At 39.9% G+C, this 27,145-nt stretch overlaps 1 protein-coding gene across 2 annotated transcripts; it reads right to left on the bottom strand.

The window, feature by feature from the left end:
• Positions 1–1,118: 1,118 nt before the first annotated feature.
• On the bottom strand, positions 1,119–25,304 carry APELA (apelin receptor early endogenous ligand). 2 transcript variants are annotated; one of them, XR_201038.3, is made up of 4 exons: positions 25,003–25,304; positions 23,532–23,621; positions 17,002–17,077; positions 1,119–1,493 (listed from the first exon to the last, which is right to left on the bottom strand). XR_201038.3 is itself a non-coding variant. In XM_013047325.2 (3 exons), the coding sequence occupies exons 1-2, from the start codon at positions 25,076–25,078 to the stop codon at positions 23,533–23,535; spliced, it is 165 nt and encodes a 54-aa protein (XP_012902779.1). In that variant the 5' UTR covers positions 25,079–25,293; the 3' UTR covers positions 1,119–1,493; position 23,532. The 2 variants fall into 2 exon arrangements, 1 of the variants encoding a protein (XP_012902779.1); XM_013047325.2 differs by lacking the exon at positions 17,002–17,077 and having other exon boundaries at positions 25,003–25,293.
• Between the last annotated feature and the right edge of the window lie 1,841 nt (positions 25,305–27,145).

Here is a 27,145-nt window from a genome sequence, read left to right as displayed (position 1 = left end):
GCACCCCTGAACTGAATTGTTTTTCTTTTGTTGATACAAAATATATAAACAAGTATATGTTTTATTTATTTGTTTATTTATTTAAAACAAGTACATGTTTTAAACATAAATATAACTGATAACAGCTTCTGTTTCTACTGAAATGCACTTGTGTAAAGGAATTACAATTTATCCAGAAAATTATTTAGAATTTCCCCCAAAGTACCCAATTTTAAATGAGGTAATACATTTCATAAAACATCTTTTGTGTTTCAAGTTAATTACAGTGTTTTACAGTACTTTCCATTCCAAAAGATACCATTAATTAACTATGAAAGGGAGACAAACTGTGATTTCAGAATTTCTATCTCCAATTCTTTATAGTATACCAATCCCAAACTTTTATTTTTTTTGTTAAAGATTTTTATTTATTTATTCGTGACAGACAGAGATCACAAGTAGGCAGAGAGAGAGGAAGGGAAGCAGGCTCCCGCTGTGCGGAGCACCTGGGGGTGGGGGGTGGGGTGGGTGCACAATGGGGATGGACCGCGATCCCAGGACCCTGAGATCATGACCTAAGCCAAAGGCAGAGGCTTAACAGACTGAGCCACCCAGGTGCCCCCAAGGTTCCATTTTATCAAAATAAGGGTTAATGGTTTATTGTTTCTTCCACTCTACAATGTTTATAAGCAAAATTTCTAATCAAGATTTCATAAATTTCATACCTGGAATTTACTTACAGTAAAATAAAAACTTTATGGCATTGAGCTAACTTTAGTCTTTTAATAAATACAAATTAAGAGTGTATTTAACAACTTGGGAAGACCTCACACTGGGAAGGAAATAAAGCACTGGCTTCTTGTAATTACATAATGAGAGACAGATTCAGAAATTAACATCTTAGTATTTCAAACTTTCTTTTATGACTTTATGGGTATTGTTCAAAATAAAAAAAATACTTTCATAAACATTAAAACCTATAATATAAAATTGATAGCAATTAATAGCTTCTTTCTTAGTTTCACTATATAAATAATCAATGAACCAATTAATGTATCCTTATTCTGTAAAGCCAAACGGTCAAAGCATTTGATTAGAGATTTAGCATTTTTGAAAAAAAAATCACTCAAACATATACAAACGTATACAAACATTTTAATACTTGTGGAGAATTACAGAATTATGAAAGAAAAATTTTAATTCTTGTACTAAGACATTAAAAAGTGTTTTTATTTTAACTCCTCTAGGAATAGTAATGTGCAGAAAAAGAGAGATTTTTAATATACAAGCAAATAATTGTGCTTCAGACTGGAATTGCTTTTGAATTTGTTATTTTCCCCTCTAAAGAGAAACCGGGAAGAGAATCCTGTAAGATTAATAAACCATCCCAGATGCTTTCAAAGGATTCCTTTTTGTAGAGGAACTTCTAAGCAATCACACTATGGTGTGGGTGGGTATCTTTCCTTCATTCCTCTTCTGGTAGACCAGGTACGATAATCTAGAGAAGGTCCACACTGGGAAGGCAAAGGAGAAAGAAACACAGTAAGAAATGCTATCCAGCAGACCAATTTACCCATGCTTAATTTTTTTAAACAGATAATGAGTTATGAAAATTTACCAATGTTTTTCAGTACTGAGCGTTAACTCTCAGTATACTTTGTATTTTCTTACCTTTTAATATAGAAAAAGTACCTTTATTTCTTCAAGTCTGAATTTATGTTATTTTTTTTTTTAAGATTTTATTTACTTATTTGACAGAGAGAGATCACAAGCAGGCAGAGAGGCAGGCAGAGAGAGATAGAGAGGAGGAAGCAGGCTCCCAGCTGAGCAGAGAGCCCAATGCGGGGCTCGATCCCAGGACGACCTGAGCTGAAGGCAGCGGCTTAACCCACTGAGCCACCCAGGCACCCCTGGATTTATGTTATTAAAGATATTTTTTCATTGAATTATTTTTCACCTAATCTCTGTTTGCTCAGTGACCCACATGAGCGGTCCCAGCTATTTTTCTTAGTATTTTGGATTTTGATTCTTGGTATTTATACTAGCTAAGACAATTTATGTGGAGCAGGGCCACAAAAACGTATCAGAAACAGTATCTTTTTTCAAGTAGGCTCCATGCCCAACCTGGAGCTTGAACTCACAAACCGTAAGTCAAGAGTCACACGTCTGGGGTGCCTGGATGGCTCAGCAAGTTAAGTGTCTGCCTTCAGCTCACGTCATAATACAGGGTTTTGAGATAGAGCCCAGGATCAAGCTTTTTTCTCAGTGAGGAGTCTGCTTCCTCTCCCTCCACCTGCCACTGCCTCTGCTCCTGATCTCTTTTTTTCACTGTCAAATAAAAAAAAAAAGAGTCAAATGCTCTACTGACTGAATCTGTTAGGCACCTCCAGAACCAGTATCTTAATTTGGGGTATTTTAATAGATAAAATGGTCCCTAGAGATCTTTTAATGTTATGAAACTACTTAAATTAATACTTTTAAATATATGGTAGGGCAACATGTAACTAATTTTTAAAAAAGAAAAATGGATCTTTTACAGGAAGACAATCATTGGTATCAAGGTTTCCCTATGCAATTCGTTTTGGCCCCCTTGTGAAGACATGAGGCACTCTCTTGGTTCATTTTTGGAAGCTTCCACATCCTTAACATTTCACTTTCCTGACAGTCATGGTGAGGTGTCAACTTTAATGAATAGCAGTAAAAAATGCAGGTATGCCTCTTCTAGAAATCACCTCAGACTGCCTAAATTTGGAACATAAAATGAGATGGGTTTCTTGCTTATCAGCTTAGAAAAGATTAAAAACATTGATAGCACCCAGTGTTGGCAAAACTGTGTAGAATAAGCCTTCTTACAACTTGCTATTGGAAATGTAAGGTGGCGTAGCTTTTCTACAGAGCAATTTACTACTAGGTATCCATGTTTAAAACACACTCAGCCTAGAGGCACCTGGCTGGCTTAGTTGATAGAGTGAACAACTCCTGATTTCTTGGGGATCAGGAGTTCAAACCCCACAGTAGGTGTAGAGCTTACTTAAAAGACAAAAAAAAAAAAAAATGCAAAGCCTACAGGGTTCTTAAATGAGGGTACAAGGAGCTCTGTGACCCTTCCTCCTGATGAAACAATCTTAGCTGGTGAAAAAAAAATGTTTCTAAGTTGGTTTGTTTGTTTATAATCTCTACACCCAATATAGGGCTCAAACTCACAAACCCAAGATCAAGAGTCATTTACTCTTCTGATTGAGCCATTTTCTTTAAAAAAAATTATTTAAAGGAGTGCCACTCCTTTAAATAATTAGTTGGCTCAGTTGGTTAAGCATTGGACTCTTGACAGCTCAGGTCCTGATCTAGGGTTTTGAGTTCAAGCACCATGTTGGGTTCCACATTGAGTATGGAGCCTGCTTAAAAAAGAGGTCTTTGAAGTCTCTGGAAATTGAGGGAATAGAGCAAATGGAAACATTGATTCAAGTGGTATAAATTAAATATTTGTGTGCCCCTCAAATTCAGGTATTTAAATCTAATTTGCAATGTCATGGTATTTGGAGGTAGGGCCTTTGGGAAGTGAGTAAACTATGAGGTAGAGCCTTCATGGCTGGGATTAGTGCCCTTACCAAGTAGAAACCAGAGAGCTCCTTAGTGCCTTCCACCATGTGAGAAGATGAGATCTATGAACCAGCCTCCAGAATTGGGAGAAATACCATCTAGCCTACGGTACTTTGCTATAGCACCCTGAATAGACTAAGACATCAGAAAAATCCACTAATGACAAGAACTGGAAATGGTAAATAAGAAGGCTAATATATTAACTCTATTATAAACATTTATTTCTTCTTCCTTCTCTCAGCCTTAAAGGACCTAAAATTGTAGAAAGTAATGATTTTAAAAAATTTGTATGTGTAACATATATAGATGTATATAACTGTACTGAAATTAAAAAGAAGGAGAATATGGCTATACAGGTATTTCTGTATCTCATGGACTTAAAAAATAGCATAATCTGAGGAAGATGCTGATAAATGAGTATACTGTTTAAGTCCTAGGGCAACTGCTAAAAAGTAAAATATCAGATATACAGTTGATCCTTGAACAACATGAGTTTGAACTACACAGGTCCACTTATACATGGATTCTTTTTTGATATGATTCTATAAACCTATTTTCTATTCCTTGTGATTTTTTAAAAAGATTTTTATTTATTTTTTGAGAGCAAGAGCAGGGAGTGGTGGGGAAGAGCAGAGGCAGAGGGATAAGCAGACTCTGTGCTGAGTGTGGATCCAGAAGTGGGTCTCAATCTCATAATCCATGAGGTCATCACCTAAACCAACAAACATGAAGAGCCAGATGCTCAACAACCTGAGCCACTCAGGTGCCCCTTATGATTTTCTTAATAACATTTGTTTTTATCTAGCTTACTTTACTGTAAGGATACAATATGAAATTCCAGGTTGTTCAAGTGTCAACTGTATATCCAACTATATCAATAATAACATTAAATGTGAATTTGGGTAGCTTGGCTGGCTCAGTCAAGAGAGTATGCGATTTTTTGATCTTAGGGCCATGAATTCAAGCCCCATGGTGGGTGTGGAGCCTACTTAAAAAAAAAAAAAAAAGGTGCAATCAACGAACAATCCATTCAAAAGGCTGATCTTGTCAGACTGGGTAAAATGAGAAACAAAACAAACTTTTAATCTAACTGTATAAAAACACACATATATTCAAAGGTCACAAATCGCTTAAAAGGATAGAAAAAGATATGCAAACTGCAACCATAAGACAGTTGAAGCAGATATACTAATGTCAGATAAACTCTTAAGACCGAAAGTTATTAGAGACAAAGACATTTTATAATGATAAAAGGAGTCAACTGAGGAAGATACAGGAATTATGAAGATACATGCACCTAACAACAGAGCCCCCAAACTACATGGAAGCAAAAACTGACCAAATTAAAAGGACAAATAGATGATTCAACAACAGGATGAAGTTAGAAATCAGGAAGAAATAAATCTGAAAAATTCACAAATACGTGGGAATAGACAACACGCTGCTGAACAACCAATGGATCAAAGAAGAAATCATAAAGGAAGTAAGCAAATACTTTGAGTTGGGGGCTCCTGGGTGGCCCAGTCATTCATTGGGTGTCTGCCTTCAGCTCAGGTCATGACCCCAGGGTCCTGGGATCCCTGCTGGGCAGGAAGCCTGCTTCTCCCTCTTCCTCTCCTCGAACACTCCCCTCCCACCCCCGCTTGTGTTTCCTCTCTCTCTCTGTCAAATAAATAAATAAATACAATCTTAAAAGAAAATACTTTGAGATGAATATGAAAACTTATGGGATGTAGCTTAACAATGCTTAGAAGGAAATCTGTAACTCTAAACATCTGTATCAAAAGAAGACCGATCTGTATCAGCAAGGTAACAGTTCACCTTAACACACTAAAAAAAGAATAAATGAAACCTAAAGCAAGCAGAAAAAAGTAAGGATTAAAATAAAAATAAATGACATAGAAAATGAATAAACTAACGAAAAAGAACAAACCCAAAAGCTGGTCCTTGAAGAGATCAATAAAACTAATGAACCTTACATAGACTGACCAAGAATAAAGAAAAATTCAAATAACTAAACTCAGAAATGAAAGCAAAAACATCACTACTGACCTCACAGTAACATTTTATAAGATTATAAGGAAATATTCTGAAGAACTATGTGCAAAAAAATTGGATAACTTAGATGAAAGAACAAGTTCCTAAAAAGATACAAGCTACTGGGACACCTGGGGGGCTCAGTGGGTTAAAGCCTCTGCCTTCGGCTCAGGTCGTGGTCCTGGGGTCCTGGGATCGAGCCCCTCATTGGGCTCTCTCCTCGGCAGGGAGCCTGCTTCCCTCCTCTCTCTGCCTGCCTCTCTGCCTACTTGTGATCTCTCTCTCTTTAAATAAACAAAATCTTAAAAAAAAAAAGAAAAAAGATACAAGCTACCAAAATTGCGTAAGAAGGAATTTAAACTTTTTTTTTTTTTGAGGTATGCTCTACACCCAACATGGAGCTTGAACTCATGACCCCAAGATCAAGAGTTACATGCTCTACTGACTGAACCAGCCAGGCACCCCAGAAATAAAAAATCTAACTGGGCCCATGACAAATAAAAATGACTGCATTAGCAATTTAAAAAACTTTCCACAAGGAAAAGTCCTACGTATGATTTCACTCATATATGGGAATTTAAGAAACAAAATAGATGAATATAGGGGAAGGGAAGGAGAAAAAAAAAAGACAAAAACAGAAAGAAAAAAAAAAACCGTAAGAGACTCTTAACTATGGGAAACAAACAGGGTTGCTGGAGGGGAGGTTGGTAGGGGAATGGCGCAATTGGGTGATGGGAAAAGCACTTGCAGTACCTAAGGAGGGCACTTGAAATAATGAGTACTGGGTGTTATATGCAACTGATGAATCACTGAACTCTACCTTGAAACTAATAATACAGTTATGTTAAATTAAACTTAAATAAAAAACTTAAGAAAGAAAGAAAGAAAAGCCCTAGGCCAGATGGCTCCACTGGTGAATTTTACCAAATTTTTAATTTTTTCTCCAACCACTTAATATTTCAATGTCACACATAATTTCAATAGAACAAAAAACAAAAAAATGCATGATATTCTCAACAGATACAGAGGGAAAAAAAAAGTTAAAACTCAACACTCCTCTTTCACGATAAAAATTTTCAACAAACGAAGAATTAAAGGGAACTTCTTCAAACTGATAAAGGACAAATACAAAGACCCACAGTTAACATACTTAATGATGAGAGACTGAATGCTTTCCATCTAAAGTAACAACAAAGATGACTGTTTTCACCAATTCTATACAACATTGTACTAGAGATTCTAATTAGGGCAATTAGGCAAGGAAAGAAGATAAAAGACATCCAGACTAGAAAGAAAGAAGTAGGGGCGCCTGGCTGGCTCAGTCAGTAGAGCATGTTCCTCTTGGTCCTGGAGTTTTGAGTTCAAGCCCCAAGCTGGGTAAAGAGATGATTTAAAAATGAAATCTAGTGGGTGGGAGAAGAATCAATGAAACAAGATGGGATTGGGAGGGAGATAAACCATAAGTGACTCTTAATCTTACAAAACAAACTGAGGGTTGCTGGGGGGAGGGGGGTTGGGAGAAGGGGGGGGTTATGGACATTGGGGAGGGTATGTGCTTTGGTGAGTGCTGTGAAGTGTGTAAACCTGGCAATTCACAGACCTGTACCCCTGGGGATAAAAATACATGTTTATAAAAAAATAAAACATTAAAAAAAAAAAAAGAAATCTAAAAAAGAAAAAAGAAAAAAGAAAGAAGTGTAAGTATCTATTTGCTGATGACAGGAGTTTATACATAACAGAGCCTAAAGAACCTACTAAAAATTATGAGAATGAATAAAAAATTTCACCAAGTTTACAAGATATAGGATCAATAAACAAAAATCAAATTATATTTTTATATATTAGCAATGAATAATTCAAAAATGAAATTAAGAAGATTCCATTTACAATGGCAGCAAAAGAATAAAATACTTAAGAATAAATTAGACAAAATAAGTGAAGGGGTGCCTGTCTGGCTCAGTCAGTAGAGTGTGAGACTCTTAATCTTGGGGTTATGAGTTGAAGCCCCACACTGTGGAGACTACTCAAAGAAAAGAAATAAACTTTAAGAGACAAAGTAAGGGACGCCTGGGTGGCTCAGTTGGTTAAGCAGCTGCCTTCGGCTCAGGTCATGATCCCAGCGTCCTGGGATCGAGTCCCACATCGGGCTCCTTGCTCCACAGGGAGCCTGCTTCTCCCTCTGACTCTGCCTTCCACTCTGTCTGCCTGTGCTCGCTCTCACTCTCTCTCTCTTACAAATAAATAAATAAAATCTTTAAAAAAAAAAAAAAAAAAGAGACAAAGTAAGTGTAAAACTCATATTCTAAAACCTACAAAACATTGTTTAAAAAAATTAAATTAAATCTGACTAGATGGACATACATTCCATGGTCTTGAGTTGGAAAACTTAATTGTCAAGATGGCAATACTTCCCATATTGATCTATAGATTCAATAATCCTTTCCGTACCTCAACTGGCTATTCGCAGAAACCCATAAGCAGATCTTAAACTTCATATAGAAATTCAAGACAACCACAATAATCCCCCCCCAACCCCCCCAAAACCCACAAAACCTACCAAACAAACAAAAAGCCCTGAATAACTATAAAGTTGGAGGATTCACGCATCCTTATTTAAAAGCTTGCTATAGGGGGTGCCTGAGTGGCTCAGATGATTGGGCATCTGCCTTTGGCTCAGACTGTGACCTCCAGGTACTAGAATCGAGCCCCACGGCAGGCTCCCAGTTCAGTGGAGAGTCTGCTTCTCCTCTCCCTCTGCTGGTGCTCTCTGTTTCCCTCAAATGAATTAAAAAAAAAAAAGTATATATGTGTATACACACACACACACACACACACACACACGCTTGCTATAGGGCACTTAGGTAACTTAATCAATTAAAGTGTTTGCCTTTAGCTCAGGCTGTGATCCCAGAGTTCTGGGATCCAGGACCATGCAGACTCCTTGCTCAGCTTGCTTCTCCCTCTCCCTCTGCCCCCCACTTGTGCTTGCTCTCCCTCTAGTGCTCTCTGTCAAATAAATAGATAAAATCTTAAAAAACAACAACAACAAAACTTGCTATAATACTATAATAATCATGAAAGAACAATATTAGCACAAGGAATGACATATAGATCAATGAAATAGAATTGAGAGCCCAGAAATAAACCTTGCATTTATGGTCAATTGATTTTCGACAATAGTGCCTGCATAAATAAATGGGGGAAAAAGAATAGTGTTTTCAAACAAATGGTGCTAGAACTGGATGACCACAGAAATAGGAGGTTGGACCCTCACACACACACCACATATAAAACTGAACTCAAAATGGATCTTAATCAGGGGCTCTAGGCTGGCTCAGTTAGTAGAATATTTGACTCATAATCTTAAAGTAGTGAGTTCAAGCCCCATGTTCGGGCAGACTTTATTTAAAAAAATAAAGAAAAAGAATTAAAAAAAAAAAAAAAAGGATCACAGCCATAAACGTAAGTGATAAAACTACAGACTCTCTTAGAAGAAAACATAGGTTTAAATTATATTTGTAACCTCGGATTAGTCAGTGGTTTTATTTTTTATTTTTATTTATTAATTTTATTTGTCAGAGATAGAAAGAAAGACTATAAGCAGGGGGAACGGCAGAGGAAGAGGGAGAAGCAGGCTCCTCGCTGAGCAAGGAACCCAATGTGGGACTCAGTTCCGGGACCCTGGGATCATGACCTCAGCTGAAGGCAGATGCTTAACCAACTAAGCCACTCAGGTGCTCCTTGTCAGTGGTTTTAAAACATGATGCCTAAAGCACAAGCAACCGAAGAAAAAACAGGCAAATCAGACTTTAACAAAACTAACAATTTTTGTGTTCAAGAATAACATTCAGAAAGTTAAAAGACAACCCACAGAATGGGAGAAAATAATTGCAAATGAAGTACTTGTATTCCGAGTATAAAGAATGCTTATAACTCAACAATAAAGATAAGTAAGCCAATAGAAAAATGGGCAAAGACTTTGAAAAGACATTTCTCCAAAGACAGACAAATGGCCAGAAGTACATGAAAAGATGCTCAACATCATTAGTCATTAGGGAAATGCAAATCAAAATCACAATGAGCTATAGTAGTCCCCTCTTAGCCTGAGGGATGTATTCCAAGCCTCCTTGTGAATACCTGAAACCATGGATAGTGCCAAGCCCTATGCAGATTATGTTTTTTCCTATTGTTACGCATCTATGATAAAATTTAACTTGCAAATAAGGCACAGTAAGAGATCAATAACGACGACTAAAACAGAATAATTATACCAATAAACCAATTAACAGTTATGTGAATATGATCTCTCTCTTTCAAATACCTTATGTTACTATACTCACCCTTTCTTGTGGTAATGTGAGATGACACAATGCCTACATGATGAGATAAAGTGAGGGGAATGACGCAGGGGAGGCACCGCCATACAATGTTGGGCAACCACTGACCTTCTGAAGACAGATCAGGAGGATCATCTGCTTCAGAACCACAGTTCACAGCAGGTTAACAGAAACCATGGACAACAAAATCATGGATAAGGGTTGGGGAGGACTACTGTACTAACCCCCAGGATTGTTAAAGTAAAAAATGTTGGTGAGGATGTGGAGAATATATATACTGCTGGTAGGAATGTAAAATACTACAGCCACTATGGAAAATAGCTTGGCAGTTCCTCAGAAAGTTAAATAGAGAATAACCAGCAATTTCACTCTTAGGTGTATACCCAAGAGAATTGAAAACATCTGTTCAAACAAAAATTTTATAAACTAGGGGCGCCTGGCTGGCTCAGTCACTAGAGCATTTTAAGTCTTCATGTCAGGGTCATGAGTTCAAGCTCCATGTTGGGTGTAGAGATTATAAATAAACTTAAAAAAATTATAAATGAATGTTCAGAGGAGAATTATCCCTAATAACCAAATAGTGAAAATAATAATGACTGGATAAACAAAATGTTTCTATGCAATTTTATTTCATCTCTAAAAACAAATGAAGTACTAATATCTGCTACTATATGGATGGGTCTTGAAAACATTAAGCTAAGTGAAATAAGCCGATCATACAAGAAAAAAATCCTAAGAATATTTATATAAAATGTCCAGAATAGCAAATCTATAGGGAGAGAAAATAGTTTAGTAGTTGTCTAGGATCAGAGAGCTGGGGAGAAATGGGAAGTGCCTGCTAATGGGTATGAATACTTCATTATGGGGTGGCATGAAAATGCTCTAAAATGAATTATCATGATGTCACATAACTACTTAAATATAGTAAAACCCATTAAACAGTACAACTTAATCAATTTCTTTTTTTTTTTTTTAAAGATTATATTTATTTGCGAGAGAGAGAGAGAGATTGAGAGAGAACACTCAAGCAGGCAGAGAGGCAGGCAGAGGCAGCAAGAGAAGCAGTCACCCTGTTGAGCAAGGAGCCCGATGAGGGACTCGATCCCCGGACCCTGGGATCATGACTTGAGCCGAAGGCAGCGGCTTAACCAACTGGGCCACCCAAGCGTACAGTACAACTTAAAATAGGTAAATTATACACTATATAAATATTCCAAAAAATTAAAAAATATGCATGTCCTAGTGATGCTTTTAGAAATGTTTTGTAAGTAAATGCACAAGTGTTCTAAGATGAGTGCATACATGTTCACTGCGCTGTTCAAAATAACATAAATACATTAATATCCATCAATAGCCAGGTTAAATAAATTAAGGCTGTCCATACAAAGAAACTGAAGAGTGGTTCAAGAGGACTGTTTCCCAGGGTGCCTGGCTGGCTCAGCTGGTAGAGCTTGCAACTCTTCATCTTGGGGTTATGAGTCTGAGCGCCATGCTCGGTGTAGAGCTTACTTACAAAAATAGAATCTTAAAAAAAAAAAAAAAAAAAAAAAAAAAAAAAAGACTGTCTCCAGATCTACAAATAAATACAACTAAGTTTAGCAACCTAAAGAGGCAAGGTAATAAATGCATTACACATGTGTTTAAATTATGTGTGTGTATATATACAGTTTTTGTATGTATAAAAATATTAGTAGAGAAAAAAATGAGTACACATAAAGTTGAAAGCTCTAACACAATTTCTTTCTTCTTCTTTTTAATGATTTTATTTATCTGAGAGAGAGCACGAGCAGGGGACCGTGGGGGTGGGTGGGGGAGAGGGAGAAGTAGGCTCCCTGTTGAGCAGGGAGCACAATGTAGGGCTCAATCACAGGACCCTTGGGACCATGACCTGAGCTTAAGACAGATGCTTAACCAACTGAGCCACCCAGGCACCCATTTTTTTTTTTTTTTAGATTTTATTTTTAAGTAATCTCCACACCCAATGTGGGGCTTGAACTCACAACCCCGAGATCCAGTCACATGCACTACTTACTGAGCCAGGCAGCGCGCGCACACACACACACACACACACACACACAAGTGAAGTGACATTTGATCAAAGTTCTTGACTGAGTAGGAATAAACTAGGTGAAGGGAAGGGCTAGAACATCCTAATCTTAGGTCCAGAGAAACAATGTGTGAAAGCTCTGAAGTGAAAAAAGAACAGATACAGTTAGTGAGTCAGGTCAGATAGGGTGGAAGACAGAGCAGTGCTTGATCATGTGGTTTTGTGGGCTACATTAAGAATTTTATTGGGGGGGGGCACCTGGGTGGTTCAGTGGCTTAAGCCTCTGCCTTTAGCTCAGGTCATGATCTCGGAGTCCTGGGGTGGAGTCCCACATCGGGCTCCCTGCTGAGCAGGGAGCCTGCTTCCCCTTCTCCCTCTGCTGCTCCCTCTGCTTGTGCAATCTCTCCTTCTCTCACTCTGTCAAATTAAAAAAAAAAAAATCTAAGAAAAAAAATTTTATTTTGGGAAGAAAAAGAAGTTTATTTTGGGGTACCAGGCTCAGTCAGTGGAGCATACAACTCTTGGTCTTGGGGTTGTAAATTCAAGCCCCGTACTGAGCACAGAGATTAAAAAATATAATCTTTAAAAAATTTGATTTTAATCTTAATAGTAATGAGAAATCACTAAAGGGTCTTGAACGGGATGAAGCTATGAATATGAAGAATGGGTAAGAGACGCAAAAGTAGGTATGAGGCAGCTGGTACAAGGCAGACAACAGTGAGGTTTGGCTCGTGTGAACTAGAGATGAAGTAAGTTTGGAACAGAGAGACTGAACATATAAATGGACAATGGCCATGGCCAGACTACATAAAGACCATAAAACAGAACTCTGACCTGCAAATGCTGTAGCAACCAGTTGAGGAAGCCCAACCATGACCTGTGTAGCAACTGGCCTCAAATAGTCAATAGTCTCTCAATAACTACCAGGTTCCCTAATTTTGCCCTTTACTCTGATGCCAATTCAGGACTAAGGAGAAAAAGCCATATATGCAACCCAAACCAACCCCATAGGAAGCCTCATTTCTAGATAGCCTGACTCCAACTTCCCCATACCAACAACTTCCAATCAGATCACACCTCAAAGCCTTCTCTTTTTTCACTATAAAACTTTCCAACTCCCCTGCTTATCTCTTGTCCTCAGCCAAAAACAAATGACAGCGGCTGAATCCCTCACTCAAGCCAAGCTCTGAATAAATAGGCTTTACTGGTTTTCATTGGATGGTCTTCTCCCCTCTCCAGTATTATCAGTCAGTGTAAAGAAGAGATTTAGGCCAAAGGAATGGTTGAAACACACTGTGTTTTAAGTACACTTCAATTAAAATGAAAAACCAAAATGGAGCGCCCGGATGGCTCAGTTGGTTAAGCGTCTGCCTTTGGCTCAGGTCATGATCCTAGTGATCCAGCCCCTGGAATAGAGCCCCATGTCTTACTCTCTGCTCAGTGGGGAGCCTGCTTCTCCCTTTCCGTCTGCTGCTTCCCCTGCTTGTGCTTTCTCTCTCAGATAAATAAATAATTTTTTTTTGGTAAATATTTTTTCTTGGTTTTATTGAATAAAGAAAATCTTAAAAAAAAGTAGAATAAATAAAATACTGAAACTTTAAATAAATGAATGAATGAATGAGTGAATGAAAGAAGGAAAGGCTGAAATGGAGTAGAAGAGGGTAGAGGAAAACTAGAGCTTGCAAGCCTTTTAGGTATGATTAAGCCTACCTAGAAGACAGAGGGTTAGCTGAGAACTTGATGGAAAAGCAGTATAGTGTCAGAAATCTAAGGTAAGGGATTTTTGCAGACATAGTTGTTAAAATTCTGAAAAATATAAAGGAAGAATAAAAAAAACATTAATTTAGAAAGCTGAAGGTGACTGAAGGCTATCTTATTTTAGCTTAAAGATTTATTTATTTATTTATTTGAGAGAGAGAGAGAGAACACGAATCTCAAGCAAGACTGTGCTGAGCTCGGAGCCTGAGGGTGGGGCTCAATCCCAGGACCCCGAAATCATGACCTAAACAGAAATTAAGAGTCAGCCACTTCACCAATTGAGCTGCCCAGGTGCCCCAATGGCTATATTAAAAAAGGTGTAAAAGGATTAGAGTGGCTTGAGGTGTGAATGGAAAATAATGGATCAGACAGGGTGCCTGGCTGGGTTAGTCAACAAGGGATGCAGCTCTCGATCCCAGGGTCATGATGAGGGATAGCTACAAGGCAGGCAGAAACCACGCTCCCCTTTCCCCACATCCCTCCCCAAGAGGAAACCACCCTTAAAGGGATTTTCTACCAACCTGGAAGGAGCCCTCCACCCTCTCCCACGTGGCAAAAAGCTGGTTGGATGACAGGGGCAGGGAGGGTTAATCAGATTAAAACAGCCAGCCCATGAGCCCGGTTAAACCCTAAGACTTAGAAATGCCACTGGCAAGCCTCTGGGGTCCCCTCCCTTCTTGGGAGCTTAGTACTATGACTTTGCTATCGCCCAATAAACCTTGGTTTGCTGCCCACCACTCTTCATTCTTCAAAGTGGCATGACCGAGAACAGGGCACTGTGAGCACTGATGGAGGAAGAAAATCCTGTAACAAACTGAGTTAGGACACCGTGTTAGGTGTAGGGTTTACAATTAAATATAACCAAGTATTGAAAAAGAAAACAAAATAGTGGATCAGAAACGAGGAGTACAAAAGACCGGTTTGAGAGCATTCACAGAGAAGTGCCCAGGCTGTGTGTTGTCTATTTTAGTATGTAGTCTTATCAGCATCTTTTTTTTTTAATTTTACGGATTTTATTTATTTGCGAGACAGTGCGTGCACAAGCGGGTGGGGGAGGGGTGGTGCAGGCAGAGGGGAGAAGCAGGCTCCCTGATCAGTTCGATGTGGGACTTGATCCCAGGACCTCAAGATCATGACCTGGTCCACAGGCGGAGTAGACCCTTAGCGGACGGAGCCACCCACATAGCCCTCTCACCATGTTTCAATCTCCATGTTGTTACATAATCCAGAGATCGAGGAGAATGAAGAAAACGTTTGAAGGACAGTTTCAGATTCCTGCTAAAGTGGGAAAGGATGGGGAGGGGACCCACAACGGAGAAGGAATGGCCTTGCTTTCTCAGGTGGTGGGAGGGCAGAGGAGGATTGGGGTGAGCAGGGTGGAAATCGGATTAGATGGGATTCTAGTTTGGTGCAGGGAAATTGAGGGATACACCATCTGAAGACTTTTTTGCAATGTGAAGAGGCAAGGTCAGCTGCTAAAAATGCAAAGAAGAGCCTAAAACCAGAGGTTTTAAGAAAAATTAAGGACCAGTGATTGTGGAGCATGAGGCAGCAAGCTGAGCACAGAAATGCAGCAGGAGCTTGCCAGAGGATAAGGGGGGAGATGGATGAATTTAAAAGTGGTTCCAGGGGGCGCCTGGGTGGCTCAGTGGGTTAAGCCATGATCAGGTCATGATCTCAGGGTCCTGGGATTAAGCCCTCCATTGGGCTCCCTGCTCAGCAGAGAGCCTGCTTCCCCATCCCCCTCTGCCTACTTGTGATCTGTCAAATAAATAAAAATCTTGTGTTTTTTTTTTAAGATTTTATTTAATTGACAGAGAGAGATCATAAGTAGGTGGAGGGGCAGACAGAGAGAGAGGAAGGGAAGCAGGCTCCCTGCTGAGCAGAGAGCCTGAAGCAGGGCTTGATCTCAGGACCCCGGGATCATGACTTGAGCTGAAAGTAGAGACTAAACCCACGGAGCCACCCAGGTGCCCCTAAATAAAAATCTTAAAAAAAAAATAAATAAATAAAAGTGGTTCCAGTCTGGCTTCTTGTGTATCCTCCAGCAGCGGGAACATGATTGGATGGAGACGTCAGCATTCTTCCAGAACAGTGTGATGAAGACAGAGCAACAAAGGGTGACCTAGGATGTTGGCAGCAATTATGGAAATAATGAATTAGAGAATCTTAGCTGGAGGATGGAAAGACTCGGGAGGACTAGTGGGCCTGGAGAAGGACGGTCAGTACTCTGGTGGAAGGCCTGATGAGATGCCAGCGACCGCTACTCAGAGTTCAGTTTGTCAGTTAGTATTAGGAAATAAAGCTGAAAATGTGTGTTAGGCTCTCCTTGTGACCAAGCAGCCAGCAGGGGTCCTGCGCTGACACCAGCCCCTCTGGCAAGCTCCTGTGGAGCGCAGCTGCAGAACCACCAGCAAAGTAGCAAAGAAATGGAAATTTAGGTACCACTTCCCCAAAGGCCCTTGTGATCAAATCTCCCTTGCCTCACAGGGCCTCTGTATTTTCAATAGCCCTTAGATATGAACCCTTGGGGGGGGTAAACACCCCACCTTGGGTCTGAATTGACCCGATCAAGACCCCAACCCAGGAATCCCAAAGCACTCCACCCAGTCTGGAATATTGGCCTGTGCCCTGGGGCTGGTCTTTAGGTCAGTGTTCTCCCTTGACCTCCCCCAGGTGACCCCTCCAGGCATGTTGCACACTTTCTCCAGGACCTATGAATCATGAAGTTCCCTATTTCCAATCACCTGTGGGCCAGCTTTTGAACTAAGGCTCATTGTTCTGTACTGGTGCTCCACTTAACAAATGTTAACAAAGCAGAACACCCACCCTCTGCCTTCAGGGAATTTACATCCTAAGGGAGGAAGAGAGGGAGGAGTACAGGCAATTAAGGTGTTACAATGCAGTGAGGCCAAGTACTTTGACAGAATTACGCAAATAGGGTGAGGGAAAATGTAGACATCTAAATTCGTAGGGACATCAACCTGGGGGGAAGCTTTCCTGAAGGATGAATGAACAGCGAGGAAAAGCGTCAAGTAAGGACAATGCAGGCAGAAGTATACTTTGAGGAACAGCCAAAGGTGAAGAACACGAATTCGAAAGTCATATTAATAATAAACCCTGGCTCCTACCAATTTAGCAGCTACCCTGTGCTAGGTAGGGTATGGCCAAGTTAACACCATTACTAGCTCCAACTTACAGGTTTAGAAGCTAAGAGGATCTTAAGCCAGAAAAGTGACTTACCAGTGACCACCAGTGAGTCAGCTTGTGGTCAGAGTTCGAATCCACAGAGGCTGGTGTTAATTCTTTCTTATCCATTCTAGAGAGGGAAGGTGGAGAAGAGGTGACAGGATGCTGGAGAGGTGTTATTTCCTAAGGTCTCACTTCTTAAACTGTGGAAGTTCTCACTGTCCTGAAGGCTACAGGGACAATCACTTCATTAAGATGTGACATGGCTGGATTTATAGCTTAGGAAGAATCAGTTGATAAAAGAAAAAAAAAAAAGGATTTTCCAGAACTGGAGGCTGGAGTGATGAGTTAAGGAGTTGAAGTCATGCCGGAGAGCTCTAACAGATACTAAAATAGTGGTAACAGAGATGAAGGGGGAGCAGATTTTTAAAAATATTTCAAGGTAGAAATGATAGGCCTGGGAGACCAACCAGAACTGATTACTACAGTACGGGCAGCTCAAAAAGTAAAACTGAGGGATGCCGGGTGGCTCAGTAGGTTTAGTCTCTGCCTTTGGCTCAGGTCATGATCCCTGGGTCCTGGGATTGGACCCATATCAGGCTCCCTGCCTGGTAAAGAGCCTGCTTCTCCCTCTCCCCCTGCTTGTGCTCTCTCTTGCTCTCTCTCTCTCTCCCACAAATAAATACAACCTTTAAAAATTTTTTTTAAAGATTTACACTGTCAAGGTAAAATGTATATTTCATAGCACAGAGCTTGAAACATAGTAAACATCTAATATATGATAGCTCTACAATTATTCTCCAGATTCCGAGACATATCTGAGTGGAAGGAATTGAAGACTTTAGTGTGCATTCATTCATTCACCAGGTATTTCTGTGGAGCTTACGGCAGTCACTGGGTGTATAGCTGTCATCAAAGTCTCTGTTCTTATGGAACTCACATTCTAATGAAGAGCGGCAGATACTAAACAGTAACAAAGTCAGATGGCAGGTGTCATGGAGAAAAACAAACCATGAACAAGGAAAAGAAAACAGAGTTACCTTGGGTGGAATGAGGTACTGCTTTTTTTTTTTTTTTAAAGATTATATTTATTTATTTGTCAGACAGAGATCACAAGTAGGCAGAGAGGTGGGCAGAGAGGTGAGGGGCAGCAGGCTCCCTGCTGAGCAGAGAGCCGGATGTGGGCTCTCTCTCCTAGGATGCTGGGATCATGACCAGAGCCGAAGGCAAAGGCCACCCACTGAGCCACCCAGGCGCCCCTGAGGTACTGTTTTCTTACATGAGTTTATTTTTGCATTGTGTATTTATTTTAAAGATTTATTTATTTGAGAGACAGAGAAAGAGAGAGAAGCCACCGGGTGAAGGGACAGAGAAGAGAGAAACTTAAGCAGACTTACACAGAGCACGGAGCCTAATGTGGGGCTCAATCTCAGGACCCTGAGATCATGACCTGAGCAGAAATCAAGAGTCAGACGCTTGACTGTGCCAACTAGGCGCCCCAGTGTTGCAGGGAACAGATGCAGGGAAGTCCTTCTTGATGACATCTACGATATTGGAACAGAGAACTGGGTTACAAGAATAAGCTATGGGTATGCAGAGGTCATGGCAGAGATTTGCAAATGCACTGTAGGCATGAACTTGAAGTGACTGAGAACAGCTAAGTGATTTCAAGTAGGCAGTTGGACACCGTGTGCAGGTACTAAAAAGAATAGTGATTTGTTTTAAAGACAATAAAAATGGAGCGTGGTATCATCAAAACCAAGGACAATCTATTCCTTATCTGACCTATAGCAAGATAACTGAGACCAGAATCAAAATGTGTTCACTGGATTGAGAAGTCACTGTTTATCTTTCCTAGAATGCAGCAGGGAGCAGATGGTAAGAAAGGAAACTGCCACCTTTTCAAGAAAGTTGGCTACGCAGAGAAGAACCTGGGCTAGTCACTAGAGAGCGCCATGGGGTCAGTGGTGCACGTGTTTTCCTCTTCTTAAAAGAGGAAACAAACAAGTTTTGACATACTGAACCATCTGAGTAAGAAAGGGAGTGACTGTTAGATCAAGGGTCTTGAGGTGTAGAGAGAGAGAGAGATTAACTATACCCAGGAAGAGGAAAAGAAAACAGAAGTTGTAGCAGATGTAAATGTAGTCTGAGGGCAGTCTAATTTTATAAAGCTCGATGATCTCCATTTTATCTGTAATAGAAATTATCTCTTGTGAATTGGAAAAGGTTCACAAGTTTAAGGAAACTAGAGGTCATTGGAGGTTTAAATGTAGGCGAATGGGAATCAGAGGTGCCTAAAAGTAAGTAGGAGTTTTTCTCAGGGGCACCTGGCCAGCACACTCAGAAGAACATGCCACTCTTGATCTTGGGGTTTTGAGTTCAAGCCCTACATTGAGTGTAGAGTTTACGAAAAAAAAAAAAAAAAAAAGCTTTTCTCAGAAAGCCCTGCTAACGTGGAAGATAAAATGCTTCACAAAAGTAGAGATTCTGTGCTTTAGAGAGTTGGCTTTCACAGTTCAGTCAAAGAGGCAGCACGCAATGAGAAGGGCCAAGACAATAAATAGTGCAATTGCAGGAAGAATTGGTAGGCAGGGCTAGAGGACTGGTCAAAGGAGTGGGAAGCCTGTAACTGTGCAGGGGTAAGAATAAGGCAGGAAATAGAGAATATACAAGTACTTACCATTTTGAATGGTAATCAGACTGAGTGACAAGAGAGTATTAGCTGGTCTCAACTTAAAATAATGTATTAAAATGTACCTTTACCAGGGTGCCTGGGTGGCTCAGTCAGTTAAGCATCCAGCTCTTGGTTTCAGCTCAGGTCCGGATTCCCTGTATGAGATCCACCCCCCCCCCCACCTCCACCTTGGTGCTCAGCCCCAGTCTGCTTGAAATTCTTCCTCTCCTTCTCTTTCCTCCGCACCCCCACCTCTCCCATAGCCCTGCTCAGGAGCTCTCTCTCTAAAATAAATAAATCTTTTTTAAATTAAAAAAAAAATTAAATCTACTTTACCAAAAACCCTTTCATAGCCATTGCCTCTGGGAAATGAAGGGCCAAAGGTTAGACTAGGAGACTTTTTATTTGTGACTTTACATTCTTTCATACTGTTAGGAAAAGATTTTACAACAGGAACATATGTCACAATTATTTAAAAGCCAGACCTGGGTGCCTGGCTGGCTCAATCATTGGAGCATATGACTCTAAATCTCAGGGTTGTAAATCCAAGCACCATGTTGGATGTAGAGATTATATTTAAAAGTTTGATAGAGTATGTATGAATAGGTTATGTAGTTATCTAGAGTATCTATTTATTTTAAAGATTTATTTATTTATTTATTTATTTATTTGACAGACAGAGATCACAAGTAGGCAGAGAGGCAGGCAGAGAGAGAAAGAGAGAGAGAGGAGGAAGCAGGCTCCCTGCTAAGCAGAGAACCTGATGCAGGGCTTGGGATCATGACCTGAGCCAAAGGCAGAAGCTTTAGCCCACTGAGCCACCCAGGCACCCTGAGTATCTATTTATTTTTAAAATTTTATTTATTTGAGAGAGAGAGAAAGAGAGAGAGCACGAGCTGGGGTAAGAGCAGAGGGAAAGGGAGAAGCAGACTCCCTGCTGAACAGGGAGCCCAACTCGGGGTTGCATCCCTCATGACCTGAGCCAAAGGCAGACGTTTGACTGAATGAGCTGCCCAGCCGCCCCCTAGAGTACGTATTTTTAAAGAAAAGCATTGATAATAGTGAGATTTTATGGGTGAATGAGGAAAATCATTAGAATCGAAGGATCCTACCTCATTTTCCACTCTAACACTCTCTCATTAGCCTGTAAACTTGGATTTCCTGACACCCTTTCTCTTGTTTTCCTCCATTCTAATTCACTTAGGGGTGAACCTGATGCCAACTTATGCAAGAAAAAAAGTTTATCAAGAGAACGAATTTTAGGGGTGTCTGGGTAGCTCATTCAGTTAAGTGTCTGCCTTCGGCACGAGTCATTATCCCAGGGTCCTGGGATTGAGCCCCACATCGGGCTCAGGGAGCCTGCTTCTCCCTCTCCCTCTGCCTGCCGCTCTGCCTACTTGTGCTCTCTGTGTCAAATAAATAAAATCTTCAAAGAATGAACTTCACACAGCATAGATTTCTCTATTGAATTAACTCAGTTGTACAGTTTGAAAAATGTCTCTGAGGATCATGGAGAAGGACTCAAGGAGCTGGTAAAATTTACATGGCAATGATAATAGGACATTCTTATTGAGGGAGCTAAAAGTCTAAGCTACTTCAAAGGTTAGTCTGGACAACTTCCAAGTCAACTGTTTACCTTACCTATCCTTTTCCAGGTTTACATGACCCTAGCTGTAACCATGTGTGATTTTTATCTAAAACATGCAGAAAACAGGAGTGCTTGGCTGGCTCAGCCAGCAGAGCACAGAAACTCTTGATCTCTGGGTCATGAGTTCAAGCCCCATGATGGGTGTAAAGCTTACATAAAAAATAATAAACAAACAAAACATGGAAAAAACAGAGGGGGGATAAGTGAAAGGGAGGTTCTGCCTTTAGAGTTCCACTACCTAGGTCTCTAGTGATTTAGCCAGCCGTCAAGTTGTTGTGTTGCAGAACATGTAAAAAAGTGTTCAAGTATTTGGACAAATGAGGATTACGCTTTCACATCTGAAGGTGGTGCTTGTTACTACAGCATTGTTGAGCAAGATCCTGGAGAAGTATCTTAATATTTAATCCACGTTGGCTCTTACGCTATCACTGGATTTCAAAATGGGAGTTTTATATATTCTTCGAAGAACTTTAATTGGAATGCAGGGCTGGTCTAATCTAAACAGAAATGAGAAAATCGATACTGTAACCTGAGCGGTTGTTTACAGAAATCAGCCAAATTTGGTCAAGGACTGCTCTTATTAAATGGTTGATGTGGCCTTTCTTTAGATTGCCCTTTGGTTTACAAAGTTTTCCTTAACTTTGACAATTCAAATTTCACCACTCTATCTTGTTTACTTGTGACCCTTGTTTTTAGGGCAGGTGGTTTGTGCAAAAAGCTCATACAACCTGGGGCTGCTGGCAAGGCTTTTATTTGCGTTCCGCAAGGTATCTTCCTCAGTATATGCAGGAATTCCCTTGCTACTGTGGACCCCCTCCTCTCTCCTTTGTTATTTGTGGAGGAGTGCTGGGAAAGTCTTGAACTTCTCCACTCCTCCTAAGCACAGATTTTACCGCTATTTGTACGTGGGACTGAAATGCATTATCGACACATGCCAAAGGATTTTTTAGCATCGAAAATGTTTTAGCCCCTACTAATTGGCTTCTCAGGAATTTCTTAGTGTATCTTTCTGGATTTTTCCACTAGACCTGTTTTTCATTTTGATTGCAAAGGGTAATTTGTTACAGATACAGGTGTAGAAAACTTGGCTTTTTGTCTTAGCCCTCTTGATAAATGATTACTCATTTGCTCCTTCGTTTAATGTCCCACTATGGGACTTTCAGCAGGTTTGGAAAGCGTGTATTACTGAACAAGAGGCACTGCTACCATGAATGAACAGTGCCTTGAATGAATAGTGCCATAAACACACCAGTCTACAGACCAACTGAATAGCTAATTTAGCAATTGCCTCTGTATGCTAACCAGCTGAGGGCTATTTCAATGGCATTTTTTTAAAGGATGATATATTTTAGGAGAATTAAAGAGCTTAAAATAATTACAATGGAATGCCAAGTCATTTATTTTTTAGTATGAAGAAATACACACTTGGGCAGTGTTTGAAGTTAATTGATTCAAGCAATGTTACTGGTAGTGGTGGTGGATAAAATCATTGGCCTTTCAGTGACTGTAAGGAAAAAAAGGGGGGGTGGAGAGAGGAGCAAAATTCTATTCAGAATTTATCCTTAAAGACACAGCAACCATCAAGACCAACTCTATGAGTCGGTATCAATATTAAATTGGTTTTGTACATTAAAAGAAATATTGCCAAGAAAAAGAAACTGGTTTAATAAATCATTAAAATATCGAGGATGGTACATTGTTTATATGGTGTCATTGGGCAAATATCTCCAAATGCTTTCCAAGGACACAATGGTCTTAGGGAGAAATGTGCCTGTTCTGGATGGCATACAGAGCTATTCAGTGTTTTTTAAAGCATATGTTTAACTGCTCAGTCTTGCCATTGACAGCATAGCCATCAATAGTCTGTAAATGATTGAATGTGGCTATGTTCAAATAAATGTTTATGGACAATGTGATTTGAGTATCAAAAAAAAAAGCATATGTTTAAAGATACTCTCATAATTACATTCTCTTGGTACCTGATTTTTCAATTATGAAATTGCTAAACAAAAACCACAGTAGTAATCCCCATACTATCACTCACAATCAACAATTATCAAGATTTTCCCACATTTACTTTATCTCATTGAACAACTAAAACAATTCTCACATATCGTGTCATTCACTGTCAGTATGCGTCCCTTGAAATGGTATCACCTTAAAGGTATTATCGCATATTACAAAATATAAATGGACCTTCTTTGATATATCTCATCTGGAACATTGCCTAAATGTAGTAAAATAATTTTCTGTCAGAAATACCTCAGGGGAAGGGCACCCGTGAATGGAGAGGCACACATCTCCTCTGAAGGCAGTTGTGTCTGTGCAATTTTCTTCTCACAGCCAAATTAGCTGAGAATAAAAAAAAGAGGGGAAATATTAGGAGCAGTTTTCAGAAAATGAATTATTGTTTAATCTGGAGAATGTAAAGGAATATTTTGGATCCAAGCTATACTGTGGTTATTTGCTACTTGTTCAGATGTGACTGTGACCTGAAAATTACTGTGAATCAAAAACACGGAATATATTCCTAACAGCTCATGTTCATAGCAGGATCTAGTTGTAGTAACCTCCTCCTTCCACAGGACTTCTTCCTCAGTGCTCTTGGACCTTTCGTCCTCTCAAATGAATCAATCGCAGATGTAATTTTACACGAACATGTCCAAGATGTTCCGTAGTTCAGAAAAGTTTGATTAGCAATTGCTATAAACTGTAAGAAGGGGTAAATTGCTTTCTGAACTGCTGACCCGCATTTTCTCTTATTTATGTACAAGGGCAACCTAGGGGATGTCATCTGCAATAACCTCAGCAATCAGACTTCTGATTAACTAAAAAGGAGAGACTGAATTTTTAACCAGCTATGTACTCTTTTCTGCTCTAAATGGAGAAGTATATTACCAACTGAATAACCTAATGTATTTGGAATAAATATGACGCCCCTCTATTTGAATATTTTTCCTGAGTCAGAAAACCTTCTGATTTTTTTTTTTACTTGCCAAAGTGCTTTGAAATCTTGGATATTTGGTTTTGAAGTAAAAGTGCATTAGAGTAACTCTGCTTACTAATTCCTGTTGGTTAAGAACGACGCAGCATGCATCATCTTTGAAAAATGTGTCGTCAATTAAGGCTATCTTGACCATAAATATTTCTGACATTTTTGGCTCCATTAGCACAATACTACTAAAATTGCATTTTTAAGAGAGACGTCTAATTATATAATTAGAAATAACAGCTATCATAACCTATTTTAAGATTTCATCTGCAACCTGGTACATGGTTTTTGTTGTTAATTCAAATTAATAACATTACCCCCACTCCAGCCAGCAACATGTTCTTCTAATCACCTGCTTTGGATTTTGTATTTCACCTAAAAATCTGTCCAAGTTTGTTGACCTCTGTCGTGAATAGACCAAACAGTTCTTCTTTTTTCTTTTTTTTTCTTTTTTTACTTATAAGGACAACATATCTAAAATAGCTAAGGAATAAATTTTCTTTGAACTTAAAAAAAATAGTGGCAAAATATTTACCATTTTTAAATCCACCTACTTTTAAAAAAAGCATTCAAATACTGGACCTACTAGGATAGGTAACATTCTCCTGAAATCTTACACATTTACCCGTACCTCAAGCACCACTAAGTGATTTTCATCAGGAACATGATCCTGCTCCCTCCCACCTACGAGCCCAAACAGGCAGAAACAAGTTACTCGGTCCACACACATCAAAGTCCTACCTGGTCTCTGTCCGTTGATAAGAAGAAGACTCATCACGAAAAGCAGAAAGGCAAAAAGGAATTGTTGCAAACTCATTTTCTTGCCCCCCTGAAGTAGAGCAACAGCTCCCAACGTAAACCAGTCTTGAATAGTCTGTGCGGTATCTGTGAGGCTCCCCTCACATTCTACTGACGAGCCTCAGACAACGGCCAGCTGCTTTTTCCAGAAAGGTTAATGATCACATCAGACAAGGTTACTGGTGCTGTGGTCGAGCCTCCCTCTGTCGCAAACCCCTCCTCCCCTCCTCCCCCTCCCCCACCCCCGACACTCCCCTTTATTTCCATAAGCAAATATTGGTGAAGTAACCCATTCAAGCGTGCTGTAACTTAGTGGCAGTCTGCTGTGGAAGCTTCTAGGGGAGACTTAAACTCAATCTGGAGGTGGAGAAATATGTAAAACGAGGCAGGGCTTTGCCCCCTCCCCTCATCATTTGCATCTGTTTAAACTTTGCATTGCCCATATTGGTCCCACATGCAGAAACCAATAGAAATGACAGGAAGTCTCTCTTTTGTCCTCTTCAGAAGGAATTCTGCCGCTCTGACTTAAGACTCCCAAATACTTTGTGGCAGAACATGTGCTGAAATACTTTCTCTTTACCAAACCCACGGCCAAGTGGTGCCTTTTTACTCCAAATCTCTAAATTGCTTAATCTCTGTGGTTTTCTATCAGTATCAACATTCCTGAGGTTTTAGAATGAATGTTCTGAAGTAAAATTTTCCGAAATGTTTATATTTTTATTTCACAAAGTGCAGTTTAAAAAGTAATGGAGATCACTTTCATCTGCAATACCATCCAGGATTTTTTAAAACGGAAGTTCAGGAAAGCCACAAACTCATGAAATCTGTGTTCCGTTAAAAATTTTAACATATCACAGGCACAGAAATGAGACGTGGACAAACGAGTTCTCAGTTCATCTTCCACTGAATTCAGAAGACGCAGGAACAGCCTGCTTTGTCGCTCCCACACATGCGCTGGGATCTTTTCTGAAGCATTTCCTTGTCATATGTAGCTGTTGTAAACAGAAACCACTGTATTTACCTATAAAGCGAACCAAAAGGATGGTATAGATACACTCTAGAATACAGGTAGAGCTTAAATACCAAATCTAAAGCACTTGTTACAAGTGGCCATTCTAGGGCATTTTAAATAAAATAAATAAATAAAAGATTTAAATAAAATCTTCTCAAGGTTCAGGGAGTTGATGAACAACCTTGGGCTTCCAGAGAATTGAAATTAACGCATAATTTGTCCTAATGTTATGAGTCACTCTGTGAAATTCCCTGCTTGCCTAATTATGCCTGCACTTTATAACAGGCAATAGCATACAGAAATTCTTCAAGTCACTTAAAATCCAATGACTATTTGCCCATTTGATGACTGTAAACATAATGTCAAAGAGTACTACATTCTTGTGCTATATTAGTACATTGCTCCACAAAATCAATGGAATACAAGAATTTGGACTCGTGATATAAAAATGCACCAGAAGGGGGCGCCAGGGTGGTTCAGTCATTAAGCATCTGCGTTCAGCTCAGGTCATGATCCCAGGGTCCTGGGATCCAGCCCTGCCTTGGGCTCCCTGCTCAGCGGGAAGCCTGCGTCTCCCTCTCCCTCTGCTACTCCCCCTGCTTGTGCTCTCTCCCTCAAGTAAATAAAATCTTTAAAAAAAAATGCATCGGGGAGTCTGGCTGGCTCAGTCAGATGAGCTGCGGCTCTTGATCTTTGGGTTGTGAGTTCGAGCCCCATACTGGGTGTGGAGATTACTTGAAAATAAATAAACTTTAAAAAAGTAGTAAAAAATAGGGGTGCCTGGGTAGCTCAGTGGGTTAAGCCTCTGCCTTCAGCTCAGGTCATGATCCCAGGGTCCTCGGATCAAGCCCCACATTGGTCTCTCTGCCCGGCGGGGAACCTGCTTCCCCTCCTCACTCTCTCTCTCTCTGCCTGCCTCTCTGCCTACTTGTGATCTCGCTCTCTCTGTCAAATAAATAAATAAAATATTTTTAAAAAGTAGTAAAAAATAAAAAAAGTAAAAGTGCATCATGAGTAACAAAGGGTTGGTTCAAATTGTCACTTCCCCTTCAAACTTCCCATTATAGTATATTG

The sequence above is a fragment of the Mustela putorius genome, unplaced genomic scaffold (genome assembly GCF_011764305.1).
Source record: "Mustela putorius furo isolate JIRA1106 unplaced genomic scaffold, ASM1176430v1.1 tig00000242_pilon_pilon_pilon, whole genome shotgun sequence".
NCBI classification, from domain to species: Eukaryota; Metazoa; Chordata; class Mammalia; order Carnivora; family Mustelidae; genus Mustela; species Mustela putorius.
This window is presented reverse-complemented; position numbering and strand designations above follow the sequence as displayed.

Excerpts from the sequence above, each read along its gene's own strand:
- APELA (XM_013047325.2), bottom strand. The coding sequence starts at position 25,078 with ATGAGTTTGCAACAATTCCTTTTTGCCTTTCTGCTTTTCGTGATGAGT. Across the intron at positions 23,622-25,002 it reads TATCAACGGACAGAGACCAG|CTAATTTGGCTGTGAGAAGA; the intron begins GTAGGACTTTGA and ends TTTTATTCTCAG.